The sequence below is a fragment of the Anarhichas minor genome, unplaced genomic scaffold (assembly GCF_050575085.1).
Source record: "Anarhichas minor isolate MPS153535 unplaced genomic scaffold, ASM5057508v1 ptg000028l, whole genome shotgun sequence".
Taxonomy (NCBI): Eukaryota; Metazoa; Chordata; class Actinopteri; order Perciformes; family Anarhichadidae; genus Anarhichas; species Anarhichas minor.
In genome coordinates, this window is record NW_027466474.1 from 7,649,406 (window position 1) to 7,668,477 (window position 19,072).

Here is a 19,072-nt window from a genome sequence, read left to right on the forward strand (position 1 = left end):
CACCCCTTCAACACTATACATGAGCCAAAAAAAAAAAGGCATCGTGTGTAAAAACATATTCCAAAATACTGTATGTTAAAAACTGTAATTGCATGAAACAAGCTTGCAGAACAAGGTTAAAAGTACAAAAACACATTTTTTTTTATTTGACAAAAAAATCAATTAAATCAATCACAAAAATACAAAATACTTAACTATCCAGTTATATTTGATCCTCCTTGAAAAAGGAAAAGAAATCAATTATCTTTGTCTGTGGCGTACTCTTTGTTTTGGGGAAAGAAGGCTTTTGCTACCGATGTCTACGTCACCATGAGGATATAAATCCCCACGTTTTATCCCTCCTCTCTTCTTCCACTTCTCAGCCTCTCTGCTCTTCCTGCTTCTGCCAGCGGCCTCATCCTTCCTCTTCCGTGGAGGGGGTGTGTACTGCTTGTGACCGCGGAGGTCTGCGGGGCAAACTTCATCGTCAAAGTACCTCCCGGATCCTTTCAGTAGTCCTCCTTCTCGTCTGGCTTGAGCGTCTCTCCTCAGCTTCTTCACCTCCCGTCTCTCTCTGCGCTTCTCTGGCCACTTCTTCCTCCTGCCAGCCGGGCCGCATGTCTCCTGCTTTGTCCTGCTCCTCCCCTGGACGGGCCGATTCTCCTCACCACTCTCGCCTGTTGCTTCAGACAAGTGCTGCTGGTCTGACGGAGGCAGGGATCCAGCACTCAAAAGCTCTGAATACACAGGATTGATGGAGAAAATGTCCTCAATAATTAGTGAGCGGTTAAAGGCGGTTGTTCTTTACAGCTGCACTAATTCATATTTTTATATAAACAAAAAGGTCAATATAAAGTGAAAGGGGCTGCTCAATGAGGCAAACCCAGAGCCAATTATCAACCAACTCCACAGTTCTCTGCAGCTCCACCGAGCACATTGTGTTGGTTTTAACGGCCCACAACTTTACCGTTTAGTTTCCCTCTCACTGCTCTCATTAAATCTGTTGTTAGCGGCAGCAGGCAGCTGTTTCCAGTGAATAAACTCTGATAAAACCAAACAGACTATATGCCGAGCACCAAACGGTGGAGAGCAAAAGTTAGAGACCAGTCGGTGAACATCATGGTAGCTAAACAGCCAGACGGTTACCAGTTTATTAGGTACCCCAAGCTAAAACTAGGGCAGTCCAATACAACAGTCCTGCAAACAAATTCCTACCTTCATTAAATTCATAATAAAAAAGTAAAAAATATTTTAGAGAGGTGTTGACTCAACTGTACAGTGATTTTGGGGGCTGAAATTTGTGTTGCTGTTATCTATTATTTTGTCCACATCATTTATATCAATGATAACCATTTACATAACGCACAATTATCATAAATAAAACACTATTTTAAGCAAATGTTTACATAATTGTATGTATAATAATACTGTATATACTAGAATATATGTTTTGTCACCTTTGGCTCTTTTCTGCTTCCTGGTGCGACATTGGAGGACATCGTCGATGGTGTCATAGTGGCAGACATACGGCAGTGAGGTAAAAGTCCCACTGATCATCCTCCTCTTAGTGCACTCCTAACACCGACACAGTAGATAACATTCAAAGTGAGTGAACTACAGTTAAGTCCAATCCAAAAGAAGATAGAGAAAAAGAGGGAGAATATGTTGTACGGAGGTATACCGACGGGAAAAGGAAGGCAGCGAGAGCCCTGAGACAGTGTAGACAGACAGAGAGATCAACTCAAGAAGGAAAGGAGACGTTAAAGGTAAAAGAAGGATTCCTTTCACTGGCCACTTACATAGCCATAGTGTCCCCTCTTAGAGCAGTTGTAACAATGAGCGGGGCATTTCTTCTTCCTTAGGATGTGGACTGTCCACGGCTTGACTGGAAGCTCTAACCATATCTGGAAAAAAGGTCAAACAAAGAACATCTATGCATCTATCTTAGTAAAGAAGGTGCGATAATAAAAGGGCAGTAAAGTCAAAACGCCAACTCACTGTCAAGTGGCATTGTCTCCACGTATCAGGGCAGGCCTGAGGGAAACCCAGAGAACAAAGGAGAAAATGACTTGAGCAGGAATACAGTAAAGAGCATTGTGCAGATTAGGAACTGTCAAGGTAGAGTAACACTTCATAAAATAGGCCCACACACGCCTGAGGATACACAATATGTCACCACACAACTGACAAATCCTTTCAAAGTTTCCATCCACACAGAAACCCAAACCCCCAACATAAACTCACATCAGAGAGGTGCCCTGACATCCCACAGCGCTGGCAGTGTTGGTTCCACACCCGGGGCCTTTCACAGGGCCCGGGCCCATGTGACGGCAGTCCACAGCTGAGGCAGGGGCGGCCCGGACAGTCTCTCTGGATGTGGCCCTGTGTCCCACAAAGAACACAGGTGGCACATTTCTGCTGACAGAGACACCAAAAATATGGCAACATTAATGTTAAAACATTAATGTTAATGTTGTCGTCTCTTTTTTTTTTAATTTGACAGCATAAACTTCACAACAACAATAAAGTTTAAACCTAGAATGTGTTACTCACATTCTAGGTTTAAACTTTATTAATTTATTATACTATATTGATCCCTTTAAGGGGGAAATTTGTCTCTGCATTTGACCCATCCCTGTATATAGGGAGCAGTGGGCTGCCAATGACAGGCACCCGGGGTTCAGTGTATTGCTCAGGGACACGTGACACGTCCCAGTCGAGGATCGAACCGTTGACCTTGCTGTTACCAGACAACCCTCTTAACCCAGTGAGCCACGGTCGCCCCAAACTAAACAGTTGCCATTAAACTCCCGCAGTGATTATTTCTTCTACAAGACCGTGATATCTGCTTTATACCTAATGACATTGTGAAAGTACTTTATGTGTGTGTGAAAGAAAAGGGGGAGCTGAGTGTGTTCCTTTACCTTATGGTTGTAGCAGCTTTTGGCAAGGTGTCCCGCCTTTTTGCAAATGTGACAGATCAGAGAACGACCAGTCATAAAATAGCGGCTGGGCAGAGAGCGATCAGCACCATGCTGGATAATGTGAGAGGACAAAGACGTGACAGATATTATTTAAAAGGCAGACTTGTAAGTTCATAATACTGTGTACGTGCTGCAAAACCAGATGACATAAAAATAGTAGATGCATTTCCTTGAATAAATTAGCTCACCTGTAGCATTTCTGAAAATTAATAGAAAGTGAATCACACGCTACCTTGTCTCTCTCTGACACAGCCCAGGTATCCTTCACTGACTTCACAGCCTGGTCTATGACGGAGAGAAGGACCAAAGAGAACAGCAGGTTTTGTAGAGGTGAATGTATTCCACAATTAAAGTTATATTCGTGTTGTTCTCAGGCACAATACCTCTTGACATGTAGAACACAATTCAAACAAAAGAAAAAGTGAAAATAATATGCGTTCATTGTTTTACTTCAGCAATAACTTTTCATTAAACTAAGGCACAATTTAAAGCTGCGTTCTCACCATTTCAACTAAAATCACAAATGAAATAGTAAAATCACAAGATTTTAACTGAAGAAAATATGAATCTTTAAACATTCCCATAATGTTGAATAAAACAAGTATGCCTTGAACTACTGGGCCCAGTTCTGAGGATTTGTATTGATTTTTCCCTGTATTGCACAATGCCACCGGCTATCAGCTGTCATCATAGTCATTCACTTACACTTATTAAAACAGGAGTGATATTATCATACAACACACATAGAGAGCGACTGTGGCTCTCCCGGCTCCACTAGTCCATGTCGATGTGTCCTTTGGCAAGACACTTAGCCCCAAATTGGTGTATGAATGGGTGTGGAGGTTAGTTAGTCCTGATGGGCTGGTGGCACCTTGCACGGAAGCCCCTGTCATCAGTGATGATGAATGATGACATGTAGCGTTAAAGCGCTTTGACTTCTATAAAACACTTTTGTCTTGCACTAGTAGTAAGGCTTTGAGACAGGGTACTAGATAGCAGCACGATGTTAACCCAGAGTGAGATCCAGTACGGTCTAACCTTCATCTCCAGAGTCATCCTCACAGCGGTCCCTGTAGCTCAGGTTGAGCTGGATGCTTGTGTCTCCCCCCTGCTCCTCTCCTCCAAGGAGCATCCACTCCTCGATGGGCCGGTCACTATCCTCCTCCTCCTGCTGCAAGTCTAAACTGGAAGTAGGACTCGTGCTGCTGAGCTGCAGCGCTCGTCCAGAGGTGATGTTGAACGCCAGGAGCGGAGGAGAGCTTTCCCTGCTGAGCCGTGCAGCCCGTTTACAGCTGCTGTGACGTTTCTGGTGACTGAACTTGATCTCTTCTTCTTCTTCTGAACTATTTAAGTCCTCAATAAAGAAAATGTCGTCTTTGCTACCTTGCTCACCATCATCATCTTCCATGGTATAATCCATAGTACAGCCTCAGAAACAGCAGCTGAACAGCACCACCTAGCGACGGCTCACTGCACTACTATCAAAACAGCGGTGGCTAACGGCTCATTCAAGTTACTACAACTTTTAAGTTGTTAGCAAAGGGCAATAAAATCGTTTGGTTGTGTTTGTTTTTCTTTGAACATGTAATTATGAGGTGTATATGTAGACAATCAAAATATACTGACACGTGGGTTAACATCAGGCCAACCGGCGGTGCTATGCTAACGCTAACTACTGTTAGCTCTGTTGTAGCCAAGGTAGCTAATATAGCTAAATAAGTAAACACAACCACGTCAAATGAAGTCTATACTGGCACTTTACGAGTGCTTACCGGTTTTTTGTTCATTATAAATTTGTTGCGACTGCACACAATACACAATACTAATATTTCCTCCATACAACCGAAAGAGCTGTTACTTCCACTCTTGTTTAACGTTAGCTAGCGTTATATGTTTGAAGCAGAGGTTTGAAGACCTTTTCCGGGAGTTAAAATGTTGGACAACCAAAACTGCACCCAGCGTTTAAAAACACGGAGTTAGACAACAAGTTCACTCCCGAAAACCCTGGAGTTGATTTTTGTAAAGAATTGTATTGATTTTGTCAACGTCTTGGCCTATCTGTCAGATACATTTATAGTTTGTATATATAAAGATATATACAGTATATGGATGAATGTAATTGAGTAAAAAGTACTCTACAGTATATAATTCTGAAATGTATCCTAGAGGAATAGAAATAAATGGTACTCAATTTAAAAGGTACCTCAAAAGATTGGCCCACTGCATGTTTTTGTTTGAAATAAGTTTAAATCACAAGTAGCTCTAGCATCTTAGGGATTTTTGGGGCTTTAACTTTGGTTATTGAACGATTACCTGAATGAAAAATCAAATTAGGCTATCATTGCTTAGACTCGTGGGGTGCGTATGACTTCTGTTTTTCTAAAAATCCTGGCTACAGCTCTGATCAGCGCCTTGACTGCAAAAAGATAATGGAGGCGTGCACCCGTGCATGTGCGCCCAATGAAAGGCTCGTGCAGCTGTCCACCGCTCAGGTGCTGAGGGCACACTGCTGTCACTCCGCACCACAACCAAAAATATAGGGACAAAAATCTGAACAGTGCTCTCTTAATTTTTTTCTGTTTGAATGAGTAAATGTTTCGTCCCTGAAACCAGTTAGGTTAAACTTCATACCAAACAACGAGAAGTTAAGTAGAATTAAGCTACAGACTTTTTTAGAGTCAGTCTGTGATGGACGCACGCTTTGGACAGGTGCCGCTCACCGTTACGCACAGTAAGTAACGCTGTTTAAATTAAAGTTATGAGGTGCCACCTCAGCCTATAGAGTAACCTAAGGTGTAGCCTACCCCATCACGGAATCATATTGATCCGCTCCGGTCCTCAGGGTACGGCGGGGTGAACCAGCTCGGCGGTGTCTTCATTAACGGGCGCCCGTTACCGCACGTGATGAGACAGCGCATCGTGGAGCTCGCGCAACGGGGCGTGCGTCCCTGTGAGATCTCCCGCCGCCTGCGCGTCAGTCACGGCTGTGTCAGCAAGCTACTGGCCAGGTAAAATGTCCTTTTTTAAAGCTTTTTTTAGCCTATTTATTGATATAAAGTGGTTCATATATTGATGAAGCAGATTTTGGGTGACTTGTATACATTTTAACAATATTATTGCCTATAAGAATTATAATAATAATATTTTAAACGTTTCAAGTCACAAGCGTTACACTGTGCACACCACATTTTAAAAAGTTAATAAGTAATTTGGAAATGTATCTAAAAACTGCACACTTTCATGTCTATGCATAATATTTGCAGTTTAATGTTGGACCATCCAAAATATGCTGTGTGTGGTCATGCATGAATGCATTACTCAGAAATTAATTATTTTTTGCTAGATATGAATCTCAAGACTATGTGGTTTTCCTGTTCTTTAAATCTACTCTGTGCTGTTTCTCACTTTATTTCATATTATATATTTAGATACATGAATCACATCATCATCTTCTATTATTAAACTTTCTCCTCAGGTAATATGTTAACCCTGCTGACATCAATATTGTAAAATTCAGGTACAATGACACAGGAAGCATCAGACCGGGCGTGATTGGAGGCTCTAAACCCAAAGTGGCCACTCCCAGAGTTGTACAGATGATCCTACACCTGAAACACACTAACCCCACCATGTTCGCCTGGGAGATCCGAGACAGGCTGCTGCTGGAGCGAGTGTGCAACCATGACGGCGTGCCCAGCATCAGCTCCATCAACAGGTACAGACGAGCAAGCGCATGTGTGTGTTTGTGTGCTTGACAACAGAGATCATTAAAATGAGTTGAGATCCCTCTGTCTTTACAGGATCATCAGAAACAAAGTACAGTCCGAGTCTTGTGAAGTTGGTACGTTTTTCTGTCCCTTCTACCCTCTCTTGACCTATCTGTGTGTTTCTAATGTTTCCTAACACTGACCTCTGACTCTGCAGTATCATCGGCATCATCTGTTGCAATGGGAACAGCCTATTCCTCTGAGTCCACCTATTCCATCAGTGGAATTCTGGGAATAAGGAAATGCAGCAAACATGCAGAAGGTAAAATAGTCTGTGAATGGGATCAATGTATTTGTGTGTGTTTTGAAAATGAATATATATGTGATTATTTGTTTCTCTTGTTTTGGTAGTTTGGAATGCTATAAGATGGATAATGGACGACAGTCTAACTGAGGCTTCACCACTACTACTTGTTTCAAAATTGGAAACCTGACAAATAAACATCTAAATATTTTTGTTTTGTTTGTTTGTTTTTCCAGAGATTTAAAACTTTGTTTTAATCTGCTTTCCAAGCTCTATTTCCCATTGTTTTCCTGCTGTCAGCAGCTCCTCCATTTTTGTCATCAAGTGTTCTTCAACACTGAAATAAATCAGACCATCTCTAAAACAAGTTGGTTCTAATTTCAAATAAAGAAATGACCATTCTCCCCTGCGACTTATATTCCTGTGTTTAAAAAACCCAAAATGTTAGTCTCCACATAGATTAAACATGTTGAGTAGATGGATGTATTTGCAGAGCAGACACAGAGATTACAGTGGTTACAGACCACACAGCAGACCGATGAGTAAAGCCGGTGGTCCTGTGTTAACATTACTCTGGCTGAAACAACCTCCGCAGCAGGAGCTCCACCTCATGGCCCCAGGCTTCTGTCCTCTCAGCCAGCAGGCTCTCTGCTTCTCCCTTCCTCCGCCTCACCCCAGCCTCTCATTACAGGCCAGCTTACACCTCCACTCCTCCATCACTGCAGCCATTAGAATAGGGGATTGCGTGAATTAATATGCATCCTTACAGCTAGGAACACACACGTGCATGTATTTTGTCATTCTACTAATTAGATCAAGGCACGATTGCGGTAGAGGGATGGAGGTAGGGAGAGAAATAAAAGTGATCCTGTTTTGTTTTCCAGGAGGGGACGTCTCCTGCTGCGTCTACCACCACCAGCCATGTTCCTGTAATGAAGCCTGGGGATGGTCCCACCCCACCCTGACCTTTTACCCTGGTCTGCCAGCTAATCATAATCCAGACCTCTTAGGTCAGTCTGCATCAAAGCGTGATCACTTATGTCTGATTTGAGTTGAGCCTTATTGTGTTTCTCTCATCTGTCCTCTTGTTTAGGGCGTCCGTGTCATTACGGCTGAACGGGGCCGCAAAAGACCTCCTGATTATTAAAACATGGCTGACATCGATTTAGAAACACAAATCACAATTACAAACATGTTGAAATAAAACTGAAATGATATACTTCAGCTGTCGTGTTTTATTTACATAATTTGGAGTCAACGAATATATACGCATGCTGTTGTTTCAGACTTAACAGAGCTTCATCATTCCAACATATTATCCCCCATCCCTGCCACCCATGTGGCCATTTTCTCCTCAGCCAGTGGTTGAGGGGGAGCATCATTAGGGGCCCCGTGATGGAGAACAATGCCTGTTTTCTCTCCTTAGTGTGCGTCTCCCTGGCCTCCCCTCCAGCAAGAGGGATTAAAGGAGGAGATGGGAGATGCCAGAGGGACCCGAGGGGTCAAAGAACACCGCTGAGAAAGAAATCTGTGGCCAGCGATGGGCATCAGTCTGTAGGAGACATGTAGAAAGCAGACATACAGTGCCAAATGTTTTACTGTACATCTACATAGTTGTATAGGAATGTTTTGTTATAGATGTTCAAACTTCTGCAGTTTGCCAAAATACGTGTGCATAGGTTTGCAACTTAAAGGTGCAAAGCGGGATTCCACGAGTTACTTGACATCACACACAATCAGTTTTACCTCTGAGGCCCAAAATCACATTTCTTTCTCAGGGGGCTTCACAGTCTGTGTACAACATTCAACATCCTAAATTGAACTGAGTCGTCATTACAGCAACATATCTAGTAGAAGCCTTTATCAGCAGGGGGCAGTAGTTGACAGTGATTTGCTTGGTTATAAGCAACAATATCAGCAAGTTTGCACAGAGCTGACACCTTTAAGCTGCAGCTTGTTAAGACGAGATAAGAAACTGATTTTTACAAACAACAAACTGACTGCTCACCCTCCAGCAGTCTCCGAGTAATGAGCTGTTTTTAGGCATTAGTTTTGCAGCCAATTCTCCAGCAAGCATTATGAGGCAAGCCACAGTTGCTAGGAGAACAGTGGCACAAGTGCACAAGGCAACCCAGAGGGGGTTATTTTTGGTCTAGACAACAAAACCAAGAGGTACCCGATCAAAGACCTCAGGCTGTGATATAACATGAGCCAGGCCTGTCGATGCCCTAAATTACACTGTGTATATGCATAGACAGTCAAAAGCAGTTTTTGAATTAACTAGTGTATATTTTTTACCTGGTGTCGTGGAAATTACCCGAAATGCACACAAACAGTTAAAATGATGCACAAAACACTGATGGGTTTAAAGTAAAACAATCACATTGTGATAGAGGAGACAAACCACGTTAAGGAGTGTCTCAACATCAAGTTGTGTACAATAAATCGCGATAGCACTCCGAGGACAAAGAAATCACATGACTAACTTCAGTGCCACTTATATACAAGAAGAGTGGCCAACAGGTCATCACTAGGGTTGGGTACCGAAAACCGGTGCCGGTATGGTACCGGTTCCTATACGACCGGTATCTACCGGACCGAAATGCAACGCAGATTTCGGTGCTTCCTTTCGGTGCCTGAGCCGATTGAAATACTTTTTTGACACTACTCTGATGACTCCGTCCTAGGTTAGCTAACGATGCTAACGATAGCATCGGTCCTCCGCTCCTCACTCATAGTATTATTACAACCGGACGAGCCGTGCGCGCTTAGAAACAAACCCTTCCATCATTCTGGCGAAGCTTCGGCCATGATTTATTAAAAAAAACAAAGAACAAGATCTGTCATACGGCTGGCAGGCTACTGACTTCCTCTACCGACATCCGGGTACTTAGCGCTAACATGCACAGGCACGCGAAAGCTTCTTCTTCTTCTTTGAGGTGTAGTGGCGGTTGGCAAACGACGAATTGGCGCATTAGCGCCACCAACTGGTTAAATAAAATAAAATAAGTCAGGAGAGGTCGTATTTTGCAAGAGAAGGCAAATATGCTCATATTTCTGCAAAATAATTGCTGAAGTTTGAAGCTGTAGTGTGTGTGTACAGAGTGTGTGTGTGTGTGTTTATTTATATTTATTTAAGTATACTGTAAACTGTTAACAGTTAATATATTGTTCATAGTTTGAAGTTAAAAAGTTTGAAGCTGTAGTTTGAAGCCAAGTGTTTTGTATTTATTTATATTTACAGTATACTTTAACAGTTAATATATTGTTCAATTTGAAGAAAAAAGTATCGGTTCAGGCACCGGTATCGTTTTAAAAGTATCGTTTTAGCACCGGTATCGGAAAAAACCCAAACGATACCCAACCCTAGTCATCGCTGCCCTTCTCCTCTATATCTGTAACCATGTAGAATGTGCAACAAGCTTGACTGTGAACCAAAATAATTTTTCCTTTCAGGCCGACGATGTGGACATCAAAGGCAACAATACAAAGGGGGAGGAATGCAGACGGACAGGCTTACAGCACCATTTTAAATGTAGGTTTCACTGACACACCCTGTTGGCTCACACACTCACACTCACACACACACACACACACACACACACACACGCACACACACACGCACACACACACACACACACACTCACACACTCACACGCACACACACACACACGGGATAACTTGCTCAGTCGCTACTGGATGGTCCACAGCAGGAGCAATGTGCAGCCGCTGTCTCAGCGACCTAAGGAGCTCCAATGGTGGTGATGATGACGATAATTGTTCACAGTGTCCATCACTCAGCAGCTGTGGTGAGTTCAAAGACCACCGCTGTCTGGCTCATATCATGAGCATCTGCAGGACGTATGATCAGGCAGCAGTCGGCGGTTTATTCTCACAGGTAAAATTACGTTAAACAGTGATTCTCAACTGGTGGGTCGCGGACCCGTTTTCAGTGGGTCGCGGGCCTTTACCTGATAAACCAAAAAAAAGTTGTGATTTCATTCTGAAGGGCATTTTTTATGCAGCGCAATTATTCCAGCATTTACGGAACTTGTTCAGCGGTGCAGGAAAAACACCGACCAATGCGTTGTGAATCACATCACGTGATAAAGCTCAGCCAATCAAATATGGGCATTCTGACAAGTTTCCTGACTTGAGTGAGAAGTACACACACCGTGACACACGGGGGAGAGACGAGGATATACAGAGCAGAGCAGGACCACTGAGGTGTGAGTTGTGAAAGTCAAATCACAGGATAATCTCCAAAAGAGAAAATTGGCCAGAGAGACCAGTCATTAGACTCTGACTGGACAGACTCACATAGGTGAATTCTTCCTACACTAAATTCTCTTTTTAGAAGATGAGGAAGATGAAGAAAATATAATATTGTGTCCTTTTCAATTTACCCTGAATTGAATTTAAAGCTGCAGGGCAATTCAGTGAAAATAACTTTTCTAAAATGAATTATGTTACGTAACTTATTTTAGACTTCTTGAAGTATATATATATATATATATATATATAATTTGGGTCGCGGCTTGTCATTAAGGGGTGATGGTGGGTCCCGCAGCCAGAGCAGTTGAGAACCACTGACATAAAAGGCCTTCTACTGCTGCTGCTATTATATCTATTTATCCAGCTATGCTGGCGATGTTGCAAATAGACTATACAGCCGCACTGAGGGAACAGGCCTTTTCCTGACCATTTATGATGATAATATAATGAGTAAGTAGTAGTAAGTAAACAGTAAGTAAAAATAAAAAATAAAATATCTCTGAAAGTCTAATTTATAATGTTTTTGTTGGTTTTAAAAGTTATATTGGGTTGTAAAATCAGTCGTTTTGTATCAATAGCAGTACATGTGCACAAAGGTTATTCAAAATGTAGAATAATAATATTTTATTCATATTATTTTTTGGGGGTCATAATTAAGATGACATACACACTGTTTTACAACATGAAATATGTTGCTATTTCTTTTATTACACTTGGTTGTTGTTAATTTGTATTACATTTTTTACTGTAAACTAAACTTCTCTTTTGGTACAAACACACTATAGGTTGAAGCACAGAGAAGGAACAGGCGTAGAGAGAAATGGCTGTGGATGACCTGTGTGCTATCTTTTCTCCTGGCATTCACTTTCCTCAGTAAGTGATTAAATGTTTATCATGAATGTACTGAATGAAAGAAGTTCACAGAGGATTTTCGATACACCTTACATCAGAGTGGCCTTTTATCAGATTTAGGAATGAATAGTTACAGTATATGCCTCTGTGACATCAGTGTTTTCTCTCGATCCCAGTGATACACAATGTTTTTGTCTCTTTCTAAAGTGGGAACAGTTGGCAAAGAAGACAATGATGCACAAGACTATGTAAGCCAAAATTAACTCAAACACTCATTCACAACTTCCTTAGACAAGACAAAAAGAGTCTCTCTTTCTCTTTCTTTTAGGATGCTGATGTCTTTCTTCCGTCCAAAGCTCTGTGGTTGATGGGATGTCTGCTGTTCTGGACTGTTTGGTTGCTCCTGCGTCTCCTCCAGATGTTCCTCTCGTTGATCAAACTCTTGCTGTGGTTCATCTCTATTTCTGCATCCCCTCTGTGTTGCTGCACGTCGTTTCTCCTGACCTGCGTTATACTGCTGCTACATTATACATGTAATGCTGTGTTTTTCGCAACCACCAGTCCTGTGTACGTTTATGGCATGTTTCTCTGTGTTTGCATTTCACTGTTCATTTTCACCAGGTGGAAGTCAAAGATGCAATGATTTCAATGGATCACGTATACCTCTCGGATATCAAAACGTTTTGAAGGAAGAAGAAACACATTATTTCTCTTAGAAATTAATGTTGTGTTAAATTTAAAAGCAACAAAACACACAGCCTTACTTGGTCCGGTATGACCGGTAGCTCACGGTGGCTAATGTTAGCAAACATTGGATAGATTTAGTTGAATAAGAGACATTTTCTCTATTTGTGCTGTTAAGTTCAATCATTTAACATAATGGTCACTTGTGTCCACAGAGGTCTCTATTTGGCATCGTAAGATGGAGAAATATGAACTTGTGAACTAATTAGCTGTTTAAAATAAAGCATCTTTTTCATAATGACAAACATACTGTATCTATCTACTGTTTTATAGACGTGTTTTTGTTGATGCACGTCAATTTAATGTCGTTTTTTAGGTGCAATGCAGCAAGCCAGAAGTTTAGAATTAGAAAAGGTATCAACATGCCTGCCTCTTTTTCTGTCCTCTTGCAATATATTGACACTCCTCTAAAAGTAAAACTACATTTTACGAACATTTCTTTGATATTATAATGAATTTCATCTACATTTATCCAGCAACTAAAGCCTAACCCCTAGCTGGTCCAGTGTGGGTTGAGGCTGTGTGTGTGTGTGTGTGTGTGTGTGTACTGGCTGTGTATATTTCTTTTAATTTAATGATATAAACTCAAGCCAATAAAAAGTCTAAACTGTGACTGAATATTAACAAATTCTCACGCAAGAAATCTCCCTGAATGCATTGACACCACGCTGATATTGAGCTTCCTCCCAGCATGTGTTAAATGGAAATAATTAATCCGGCTTGCAAATTAAGACTGACTTTATAACTCGTAATCTGTGTGTGTGTGTGCAGACATGCTTGCATGCTTCATTGCCGTGTTTCTTAGCAACGCCTAGGTTCAAAGTCCACAAGTGGATTATATTTGGGGATTCTTACAAACTACTTCCTTCTTCATAAATCACTGCAGCGTTTCCTCATTCTCAGAGTCCAAACAGCACTAAGACTGAGGGCAAAGGGCTAGAGGAGCTTATCAGTGCAGGTTTATGGACTAATAATCATTACAGATATAAGACTCATTGTGAATCCATCACTGCTTTGAGAGCTTCACGAGGAATCAACAAGGAACAAAGCTCTCTCAGGACCCAACTACAGTGTTTGGTCAACGCTAATGAAAACAGAAGATAAGTGAGCCAAAGCTTAAACAAACCAAGCCAGTCGAAGCTGATTGATTTTGCAGGACGATGTCTTTGCCAGCGAGAATTGTTTACAAGAGGAGGGCCACTATCACAGATCTGCCTCTTTACTACTCCGGACAGCTGCTGAAGAAACTCACCAAAGAGAAGGTGAGGATGAAGACGGAAAAAATGTGTTATTACTACATGGGTAATAAATGGTGTTTGCAATTTCAATTTGTTTTATGACTGCCTTAAATTCTGTTTAATTTGGGAATGTTATGTCAAGAACAGACATCCATAATGACAATTTTTGATTTTCAGGATTTCAAGAAGTACTACGGAGAGCTCCGAGGAGCCACACTCTTTCTGTACAAAGATGACACACAAGACACGGTAAGCAAACGGTTAACTTTGCTCTTCTATCTTCAGCTTTATGAGTAACAATACAGACACGTAACATATTCTTCTATATTTGTTTTTCATATTCTATAATAATTATTCTTATTCTCATTTTTAATTTCGTCTTTTATTTCATTGTGTTTATTGTTGCACCAATCACCGAGTCAAAGTCCTTGTATATGCAAATATACTTGGCAATTCACCACTTCTGATTCTGATTCAGCAGCATTAGGATATACAAAATAACAAATAAATAAATCATATTTAATTAAACGGTGAATTTAACATTTGTTTCCCCGATAATAGACGTACAGTTATAAACAACACTGTTGAAGGGATATCAGAAAGTATAACCATATCCTTAGTCACTCCTCACTTTTATTGATCAAGCACGTGTCTGATAAGTGATAATTCTTGTTTGTTACCTTTGACAGTACACAGAGACGCTGGACCTGGAGCGGCTAAAGTCCATGGAGTTAAATTCTCCTTATCAGAGGAAGGAACCCACCATCTTCACCCTCACCCTGCACACAGAGGAGGTGCAGCTAAAGGTGGGGTTTTTCTCTCTTCTCCGAGATGGAGTCAGTCTAAGGTCCATGTAACTCAAAGAAAACTGACTGGAATTTACAAAAACTTTTAATTTACAAATAAATATTATATGGAATGTGGCACACAACCAAAATGTCCGCCGTTTGTGTGACTGTACAGATGGAGAACGCTGACACAGGAGAAGAGTGGAGGGGTTACATCCTGACTGTGGTCAAAGTAAGCAAACACAGACAGACAGAGAGACAGTTTCTGTTGATGGTACCGAATAAATATTGAGTTCTCGTAAAAAAAATAAAAGAAGAAGCAAAAACAAACCCTTAATGTCCAAGTTTGAATGTCCAAGTATTTAACTACAGACAACAGCACAACTTCTATAATTGTATTTTTTTGCACTCTTTTGACAATAATTATTTTCTGTGTGTAATACTGTACCTATTTCATACACAAAGCCAAGCTCAACAAACCACAGAAATCAGGTATTTCCTGGTTAATGGTTAATATGGCTCAGGATGCTTCTAGGGACAAACTCCAAAGAAGAAAACACAGGTCGATTGGGTAAACACAGGTCACAGATTTCCTGAGAAAGTTGATTTATTTGATTTCTCAGAGGAAGTCAAGAATTTACAACCACACACCGGGATGTGTTCTCTAACTTGTTACAAATCTAAAATTGACGATTAGTAGATTAGATTAGTAATGACAATGAGTAAAACAGTGTTGACGAGCTCCGTTTCCCCGCAGAAACAGATTCCCAGTAAGATGCAGCTGCTGCCTGGCCAGATGTTGCTGCTGCAGGATGCTCTGGATCAGGAGAGGAGAAGAACCAGGGCGTGTCCAGCCCTCCCACCCCGACCGCACTTCCTCCTCTCAGCCGCCTCCTCCCCTACAACGCCCAAAGACGAGCTTGACCACTGCGCCTCTGAGCTTCCTGCGTAAGTTAAGAGAGTCTGTCTCCAGAAACAAATACAGGACCAGTCTATAGATGTTCAACGCTACAGGAAAGACAAAACTAAAAGGTGGACGGGGATTTTCCTGAGAACTTTTGACGTCACTGTCCGTTTATCTGTTCCTGTGATCATAAACGTTCTCGTCCCTTGCCCTGTGACACAACACACCCTCATCTTTATTACCTGCACTGGCAATGAGGAAGTGCTTCGTGTTTTTCTTCGATGCCTGCAGGTGTTTCCTCAGTGTGACTCGGCAGGAGGCTGAGCAAATGTTGGAGGAAAACCCAGAGTGCGGAAGCATCATCCTGCGCCCTTCCACCGTCGCCAACAACTACGCACTAACCCTCAGACAACTGACGCACAGGTCTGTCTGAAATGTACCAAATTATATTTAGGTTACACTTCTCAATTCTCACAAAGTCGGAGTTAAATATCAGGTTTTCTTTCCTCTGACAAATGAACAGGAAGAGCAGCGCTATTATTTAAAATTTACAAAAAAAGTATTTTTCTACATCCAAATATAAGAAGTGTTACTGAAGTCCCTCACTAACATATGGATCATTGTTGTGCCCGTGTAATGTAATTAATGAGATGCTACACATCTGGATGAACACATGTAGAGGTGGTTGCTGTTTTTTGCTCATTCCAATTTGTTTACATTTCATATAATAATATATCAATGCGTGATCAGCAGTAAGCAAATAATCCTCGTTTGTGTTTCAGTGGGCCAGTCATAAAGAACTTCAGAGTGACCGCCACAAACTCTGGGTTTGTCATCGAACTGGACACGGCAGTAAGTCCCACAGCTCTATAAAGCTATATTCATCTTCTTTCTCTTTGCTTGTCTTCATGTGTCCTCCTCTCTGCAGGTGAAGGTCTCCTCCTTGGACGACGTACTTCAATACTTCCTTGAAAAGACGGAGTACCGTCTTCATCCCTACATGGAATTTCGGCCCTACGACACTCGCATCGGTGAGAAGAACGCTGCTGTTACAGTCTCAGTGGCATGTGCACAACTCCTAACAATGTTTGTTTGTGTGTGTGTTCAACAGATGTGTCACCTGCTCCAAAGTGTATCAGCATCGCCTCAACTACACCTAAAATAGTACCCAAGGCACAAGTGGCCCCTATGCTGCATTCACAGACCAAAGCCGAGCTTCTGCCGCCTCCAACCAAACAACAGGAGGATGAATATTTGGTTCCTGAGGATCAGTGTCCTGATGTTCACAACCTAAAGCTAGGTGAGAGTGAATGTTAACTTTAACATTAGCACTATAACAGCTTGTGGTGGCTGGGCGTGGTTGGGCAGAACTGCAGACGGGACAGAGTGGGGGGGAGTGGTTCAGGGAACGGTGCTGTGAAGAGGTTTGATTAGCCACAGCTGAAACGGGTCCTTGATTGTCTGTCTCCGTATATAAGCAGTAGTAGTGACGGAGGCGCGACAGAGGAATAAGCAGGAGACAGGAGCTGACAAGGCGACGGGCAGGACGAGAGACGCTCCTGACAGACGCATATACAGCGGTTCGCTCGGGGGCACGGCCGGAGAGCACGCGGCCGAGAGCATCCTGAACTGCATAAGTAAATAAAGAACATTACGAAAATGCTATTTGAGTGTGTGCTGACGTCTTTGTGCTGACAGGATCCACGGCGGTAACAATAACCTGTTACACAGCTATAAAAGTGTGCATGTGAGCGAGTAAAGTCAGTCTAAATGAGTACATTTATATGTTTTTCTCTTAACTAGTTCAGATGGATGGAGAGCTTCGGGAAGTTTTAAAGTTACGGAGGGAAAACTTGTACACAGAAACGGACATGATGGAAGCCACCACAAAGAGGAATGAAACCACTGTAAAATCCCACTCCGGCACAGCACAGTGGACCACAGAGAGTGCTGCAGAGTGAGGCATGTACTGTTGTTGCTCGGTGAGGACCTCACTAGTCTTCTCATTTAATAACTAACTTTTAACATCAGCTGTGAAATTACATGCTCCACCAAAAATGCACTGGACAAAGTTTGTGGCAGTTAAATTAAAATGAAAAAAAGTTCTCAATCTCTAAAGGTAAGGGTCTCAAATTTAAACTAGGAAGGGGCAATCGGTAGAGTGCAGATCAGCTGGGTCTGCAACGACCACTGCTGTACTGTGTGATTGAATGAATACAACCCACACTGGACACTGGTCTGGACACCAATGAGCTGTAACACGCCATAAAACACACATCATTCAAAACTAAAAAAAAAAAAGCAGCGATGTATGCAGACAACCGGGTCAAAGCCGTCGAATAAGACACTTCATACAATCTTTCCTAAAACTAAACTAAACCCACCAAGCCGTCTGTCTAGCTGTTAGCGGTTAGCCAAACACACCGTTCAAAGCAAAAAGATGGGGGTCGGAGCTGCACTCAGCTGTGTCATCACTAACGTCCCCTACCGGCCAGAAGTCGGTTAAGAGTGGTGAGTGAGGAGCCAGCAGGCAGTATAAAACAGGCAATAAAAGGTGTTTAGAGAACGTGTGTGAGTGACCGCAACCACGAGAGGTCCTTGAGCATGCAGCTATAACTGGGCACCCAAAATATTATGCAGTTTGCTTCTGCAGAATGCAAGATTAACCGTGGACATCCCTCCTGGCAGAGATAATAACAATAATCTGGATTGTTCCGTCTTCTGTTCATCTTGGTCTAGCATGTTAGCATGCTAACATGAGCTAATTAGCCCAAAGCACAGCTGAGGATGATAGGAATGTCAATAGCTTTGCTTATATTTAGTAAATAAATAATATAATAAATAATTAATGTATTTGGTGGCCAAATTTACAAATAAGACTAAAACATATGGGTGACCTTCTGAATCTGGACCCTGAGCTGTTAGTTTAAAACCTCTTCAATTTAAATACACAATTTTTACATCGCGACAGTAGCCTATAACTTAAACACTGAATATTAAGATATATTAGTATTTTCTTGATGAAAGATTTACAAAATCACTGTGACCGTTAAATGATGTAATAAAGTATCTTTTGAGTATAAATGACGAGAGATTACAGTTTAATACAGACAACTTTATGACCCAGATTTGAATAGATTAGAATATGATTTAACGTTTATTTTCATATTCACTATTAATGACACAAACAAGATGTATCAATGAGATATGGATGTTTTCTGTTTGGAAGGTTATCATGTTTCATGTTTTTGAAAAAAGAATGATCGAACTGTGAAATTCAAAACGTAATCTTATGTT

At 41.7% G+C, this 19,072-nt stretch overlaps 3 protein-coding genes and 1 long non-coding RNA gene across 5 annotated transcripts; 3 read left to right on the top strand and 1 right to left on the bottom strand.

The window, feature by feature from the left end:
* Positions 1 to 116: 116 nt before the first annotated feature.
* On the bottom strand, positions 117 to 4,888 carry LOC142963149 (uncharacterized). 2 transcript variants are annotated; one of them, XM_076103859.1, is made up of 8 exons: positions 4,002 to 4,888; positions 3,196 to 3,248; positions 2,904 to 3,014; positions 2,224 to 2,397; positions 1,978 to 2,013; positions 1,779 to 1,883; positions 1,437 to 1,554; positions 117 to 716 (listed from the first exon to the last, which is right to left on the bottom strand). In XM_076103859.1, exons 1-8 carry the CDS (start codon positions 4,381 to 4,383, stop codon positions 241 to 243), a joined length of 1,455 nt encoding a protein of 484 aa, XP_075959974.1. In that variant the 5' UTR covers positions 4,384 to 4,888; the 3' UTR covers positions 117 to 240. The 2 variants fall into 2 exon arrangements, with proteins under 2 accessions (XP_075959974.1, XP_075959975.1); XM_076103860.1 differs by having other exon boundaries at positions 2,224 to 2,394; positions 4,002 to 4,885.
* Positions 4,889 to 5,651: 763 nt separating this feature from the next.
* On the top strand, positions 5,652 to 8,543 carry LOC142962947 (paired box protein Pax-5-like). Its single transcript, XM_076103636.1, has 7 exons — positions 5,652 to 5,694; positions 5,806 to 5,971; positions 6,481 to 6,678; positions 6,764 to 6,795; positions 6,888 to 6,992; positions 7,859 to 7,984; positions 8,401 to 8,543. Exons 1-7 carry the CDS (start codon positions 5,652 to 5,654, stop codon positions 8,541 to 8,543), a joined length of 813 nt encoding a protein of 270 aa, XP_075959751.1.
* Positions 8,544 to 12,054: 3,511 nt separating this feature from the next.
* Positions 12,055 to 13,044, top strand: LOC142962475 (uncharacterized). The gene is made up of 3 exons (XR_012957322.1): positions 12,055 to 12,122; positions 12,309 to 12,349; positions 12,430 to 13,044. It is a non-coding gene; the product is annotated as an uncharacterized LOC142962475 (long non-coding RNA).
* Positions 13,045 to 13,998: 954 nt separating this feature from the next.
* Positions 13,999 to 18,882, top strand: LOC142962761 (signal-transducing adaptor protein 1-like). The gene is made up of 10 exons (XM_076103393.1): positions 13,999 to 14,107; positions 14,261 to 14,332; positions 14,773 to 14,889; positions 15,047 to 15,103; positions 15,629 to 15,819; positions 16,067 to 16,198; positions 16,558 to 16,627; positions 16,704 to 16,806; positions 16,887 to 17,075; positions 17,579 to 18,882. The coding sequence occupies exons 1-10, from the start codon at positions 14,006 to 14,008 to the stop codon at positions 17,734 to 17,736; spliced, it is 1,191 nt and encodes a 396-aa protein (XP_075959508.1). The 5' UTR covers positions 13,999 to 14,005; the 3' UTR covers positions 17,737 to 18,882.
* Positions 18,883 to 19,072: the final 190 nt, after the last annotated feature.

Coding starts and splice junctions, on each gene's coding strand:
- LOC142963149 (XM_076103859.1), bottom strand. CDS start 4,383: ATGGATTATACCATGGAAGATGATGATGGTGAGCAAGGTAGCAAAGAC. Junction 3,015..3,195: donor CTGTGTCAGAGAGAGACAAG/GTAGCGTGTGAT, acceptor CACATTATCCAG/CATGGTGCTGATCGCTCTCT. Junction 2,398..2,903: donor AAAGCTGCTACAACCATAAG/GTAAAGGAACAC, acceptor TGTCTCTGTCAG/CAGAAATGTGCCACCTGTGT.
- LOC142962947 (XM_076103636.1), top strand. CDS start 5,652: ATGGACGCACGCTTTGGACAGGTGCCGCTCACCGTTACGCACA. Junction 5,972..6,480: donor GTCAGCAAGCTACTGGCCAG/GTAAAATGTCCT, acceptor TGTAAAATTCAG/GTACAATGACACAGGAAGCA. Junction 6,796..6,887: donor CAAAGTACAGTCCGAGTCTT/GTGAAGTTGGTA, acceptor CTGACTCTGCAG/TATCATCGGCATCATCTGTT.
- LOC142962761 (XM_076103393.1), top strand. CDS start 14,006: ATGTCTTTGCCAGCGAGAATTGTTTACAAGAGGAGGGCCACTATCACA. Junction 16,199..16,557: donor CTCAGACAACTGACGCACAG/GTCTGTCTGAAA, acceptor TTTGTGTTTCAG/TGGGCCAGTCATAAAGAACT. Junction 16,628..16,703: donor TCATCGAACTGGACACGGCA/GTAAGTCCCACA, acceptor TCCTCTCTGCAG/GTGAAGGTCTCCTCCTTGGA.